Source organism: Pygoscelis adeliae, unplaced genomic scaffold, assembly GCF_000699105.1.
Source record: "Pygoscelis adeliae isolate BGI_AS28 unplaced genomic scaffold, ASM69910v1 Scaffold45, whole genome shotgun sequence".
Taxonomy (NCBI): domain Eukaryota; kingdom Metazoa; phylum Chordata; class Aves; order Sphenisciformes; family Spheniscidae; genus Pygoscelis; species Pygoscelis adeliae.
Window position 1 is genome coordinate 204,875 of NW_008825114.1, and position 4,428 is coordinate 209,302.

General features: G+C 38.6%; 1 protein-coding gene across 1 annotated transcript in view; it reads left to right on the plus strand.

Moving 5' to 3' along the window:
- Window positions 1-286: 286 nt before the first annotated feature.
- The window catches only part of KDM4C (lysine (K)-specific demethylase 4C), a 276,941-nt gene continuing 272,799 nt past the window's right edge, over window positions 287-4,428 (plus strand). The window contains exon 1 of the mRNA XM_009328050.1: window positions 287-444. Coding sequence (XP_009326325.1) covers window positions 301-444 — 144 coding nt within the window. The 5' untranslated portion in view covers window positions 287-300. The remainder of the gene's footprint in view (window positions 445-4,428) is intronic.

Consider the following 4,428-nt stretch of genomic DNA (forward strand, 5'->3'; position numbering starts at 1 on the left):
TATCTTGAGAAAATGTGCCATAAAAACAGAGGTAGCGACTGGACTGTATAAATGTCACTCATGATAGTGTTTGTGCTGGGTAACGGCTGAGTATTCTTAAAGGAGTAAGGAGAAAAAGCAAACATTTGTTTTGTGCCTTTTATGCTGTCATAAGCAGAGGATTTTGGAGCTTTTTTCCTGTTTGAAACATGTATGTCGAATCTCAGAATTTGTTTTACAGATTATTCTCTTCAGTGTATGTTATTTTTTTTTCTTTTTTTTTTTTTTTTGTTTCTAAAGCTGGGTTGGAAGTGAACCACAATGGCTGCTGTCATCTCAGATAGTCCTCCAAACCCAAGCTGCAAAATCATGACTTTTAGGCCTTCGATGGATGAATTCAGGGAGTTCAACAAATACTTAGCGTACATGGAATCACAAGGTGCTCATAGGGCTGGAGTTGCAAAGGTAAACATCTATAATGTAGAAGGAAAATTGTTCCCAATACCCGTTTTCCCTATATTTGTATTTTGCTGATTACAAAACTGACCTTTTTAGTATTTAACATTTTTTCCAAATGATTTTCAATGAATAGACACTGATCTGTTATTGTTTTAAGAAAGAGCTTTTTGGTATCTTTTATGTTTCATGCAAACTAATGAAGATGATGTATACTGTTTTCTCTGTCAATTGTTTCCATGTTTACAATAGCAAAAGAGGATCTCTTCTTAAGGCAGATTTAAACTAGTTTTGGGCAAATCAGAGCAAAATAGGGAGTTCATAGTATAAATTGGAAAGTCCTGATCTACCAGATGTTGAACACGGCTTTTAGGGTTGTGTATAACTTTACTGGAGCAAATAATCCCACTACAGTCAACGGGTGTATGCATGAAGATAGTGAGGCACTGTTTGAATGGAAATAATTTTCTTTTTAATGGTGATCGTGTTATCTTTTTGTTAATGAGAATTGGAGGTACACTAACTACCATTGCTTTGCCCTTTGAACAATGGTATATCCAGGATCTTACAGCAGGTGTTCCTCCCCTAACGGAGGGTGACTGTCAGAGATTAAGTCTGATGTAATTTAGTGTTACATCATGTAAGTATTTGTGCTGTATCTGTTTTGTCACTTTTCAAACCAGCAGGACACAGTGCAGGTCTAGAAATCCTAGCTTAGTTATTGTAAGTAGTCAGTGGGAATTGCCATCTTCATCACTGGGTTTTTTGAGCTAATGTTGCAAAGTCAAGACATGTAAAAATTGAGAGAAGAGAAACAAAATCTGCAATTCTTTGTTTCCCCCTGCCCATTCCCTCTTCCCTGCTTCCTGTAAAACAAAGCAAAACTGAACCCCTCACACTTTGAAAACCTTGTAATTTATTTGCTTTTTGATTTCTGAGGGTGAAGCACTTATAGGTCATATTTTCAAACTCTTCTCTGTAAACAGGAGTAGAAATGTGATAAATAGACAACAGAGGAAAGCCTGAGCCGAATTTTTCACATATTCAGCTGCTTTATGGAAGCTATTCGTTTGTGTGGGGATGGACTATTGCAGTCCTCTCATTTTGAACAGTAAACTTAACAGCAAATTCATCATAGAGACATCTGTTGCTCAACAGATCTACATCGTTAACATGTATGTGAGCAGGAGATTCTAGCTATGTATCATTCTGTGGATTATGTACATGGACTCAACATTAAAAAAATAATCTTATTTTCATATTGTTTATATAAATATCTTTATTTCAACTGTTGATAGTTTCTAATCCTGTTTCATGGGGATCTAGCCAAAGAAATGGAAAATGCCTTATGACCAGCCACTGAGATGATACTAATCTTCTTTTTCAGTTTGTTTATTTATATATAATGTGCTTGCTTTCTTTGGTATGTTGTGTATAAAACAAAGACAGGTATGCATAAATTGTACTCCTTGCTTTCTCTGGCTGTATGAGGAAGCTATTATATGAGCCAGGATTAGCGTGTAATATGTTTGGGAAAAAAAAAAACCCAAAAAGTGAACTAGTTTTGTTTAAAAGGAAGAATATTTGTGATACGCTTTTTATCATGGCTATGTCTGTCCTAGACTGCAACTAATCTTTTCATTCGATAGTATTCAAAACCAGAAGCTTCTTAATTTGGTGGGGGGGAAGTACCTTATATTTAATTTTCCTTTAAAAACTGGGTATCTGTTTACCTCTGACAATTCTCAGGAGGTGTATCATCAAATACGATACTATAATCCTTAAAAAGCCTATGCAAACTTCTGTTCTTATTTCTGAGATGTTCATAATAAATAAGAGCTTCAGTTACTCTCCATCAGTTTTTTTTGTGCTGCTTCTCTTCTGTCAGGGATTTAAGCAGCTGGGAACGCTGGCCAGTGGCTTCCTGATAAATGGTGCTAAGTACTCCTCTGAGGCTACTTAAGATTAACTGTTGGACTAAAATACGTCATGGTTTGAGCCCAGTGTACTAGTCGTTTGTGTGTGTGAACTTTAGGATAACTGGAAAAGGAGACTTTTTCATCTCTTGGCATTCTTGGTTGCAAAATTTCAGCCAGTAGGAAGTGTAAAAAGATAATGAATTTGTCTTATTGGAAATAGTCTTCAGATTTTTTTTGAGACATGAATATGGCTTTAGTTGTTGTTCTGTTTCGGTTCCTTATCTTGATTCTGGTTCTAGTTCCTTTCCTGCCAGCCAGCAATTAAACCTCCGTGTGCAGCCAGTGTAGGAGAAAAGGACATTGAGGATGTCCTGAGGAGAGCAACGGACATAGTAACATTAGGAAAGAATATGAAACAGTTTTGCCTTTATTGTATAATTTAAGATTTCTGCAATATTGCTGTCATCTTCATATCCTTACTCCTAGTGTTGTTCCCCTCCTTCTCCCCCTCTCCCTCTCCTTCCTCCTCCCTCCCTCCCTCTCTCACTGTCACTCTTTAAGGAGATATCTTCGTGAAGATTCTGGATAGACATAATTTTCTGCCTTAACCAAGCATGAGCTTAATTCTTACATATATGAAATGTGTATGATCTGAATATTCACTTGTTACTGAAAGGCAAAGATGACATAATATCAATAAAATACGCTGTCATTTTAAAAAGAGTGGCACTTAATATGTAAACTTTGTTTCCTGTAAACATTGTTTTGAAGTTGAAACACCTTAAAGGATCATTGTAATGGGCCAAAGTAGTAGTTCTCTTTTTGGGTTAGGCACATGAATATGTGAAACTTACTTCTTTAAAATATCAGATGCAACAGTGATATCTATCAGATGTTTCGGTATTTTAAAGAGTATAATGCAGATGTTGGCTGTGGAATGGATGCTGGCTTGTACTGTATTTAACTTACTTGAACACTAATCTAGTCAAAAATCAATCTGTAAAATGGTGATCATGGTACCAGAACAGAGGTTAGGCTGTAGTCTTTTCATCTTCACCATGGTGTAATGCTGCAAGGTGTAGATTAGAATCCCATAAGTGAGTTGAAAATGAGTGGGGAGTCCATTCTAGTAATTTAAGTGACAATCAAAGTACTTCAGAGATATGACAGCTTTCAGGGTTAGTATGAGAAGTGGATAGTAAATTTTAGATGCATATCCCTAGTTAACACTGTTTAAACCTGTATTAATTTTTAAATTTTCAAGCAACATTTTATTTTGTTTTTAAATGTAATTAAATACAAATTGAAACCACTTTCTTTCCTGATGCGATCCTGAGCTGCTGTCCTTAAGGATGAATCTTTCAGTGTTGCTGCCATATCAAACTACAGCTATTTATTTTGTAGTGTTACCTGGACTATACAATTTTTTTGAAAACAGGAAATAATATTTTGTTCTGGCTCTCTCATTAACATAATGAGATCCCCCAGGGGATCAGGCCCAGCCAGCACGGGTTCATGAGAGGCAGGTCCTGCTTGACCAACCTGATCTCCTTCTATGACCAGGTGACCCGCTTAGTGGATGAGGGAAAGGCTGTGGATGTGGTCTACCTGGACTTCAGTAAGGCCTTTGACACCGTCTCCCACAGCATTCTCCTAGAGAAGCTGGCGGCTCACGGCTTAGACAGGTGTACTCTGCGCTGGGTCAAAAACTGGCTGGATGGCCGGGCCCAGAGAGTTGTGGTAAATGGAGTTCAATCCAGTTGGCGGCCGGTCACAAGCGGTGTTCCCCAGGGCTCAGTATTGGGGCCAGTTCTGTTTAATATCTTTATCAATGATCTGGATGAGGGGATCGAGTGCACCCTCAGTAAGTTTGCAGACGACACCAAGTTGGGCGGCAGTGTTGATCTGCTCGAGGGTAGGAAGGCTCTGCAGAGGGACCTGGACAGGCTGGATCGATGGGCCCAGGCCAACTGTATGAGCTTCAACAAGGCCAAGTGCCGGGTCCTGCACTTTGGCCACAACAACCCCATGCAGCGCTACAGGCTTGGGGAAGAGTGGCTGGAAAGCTGCCTGG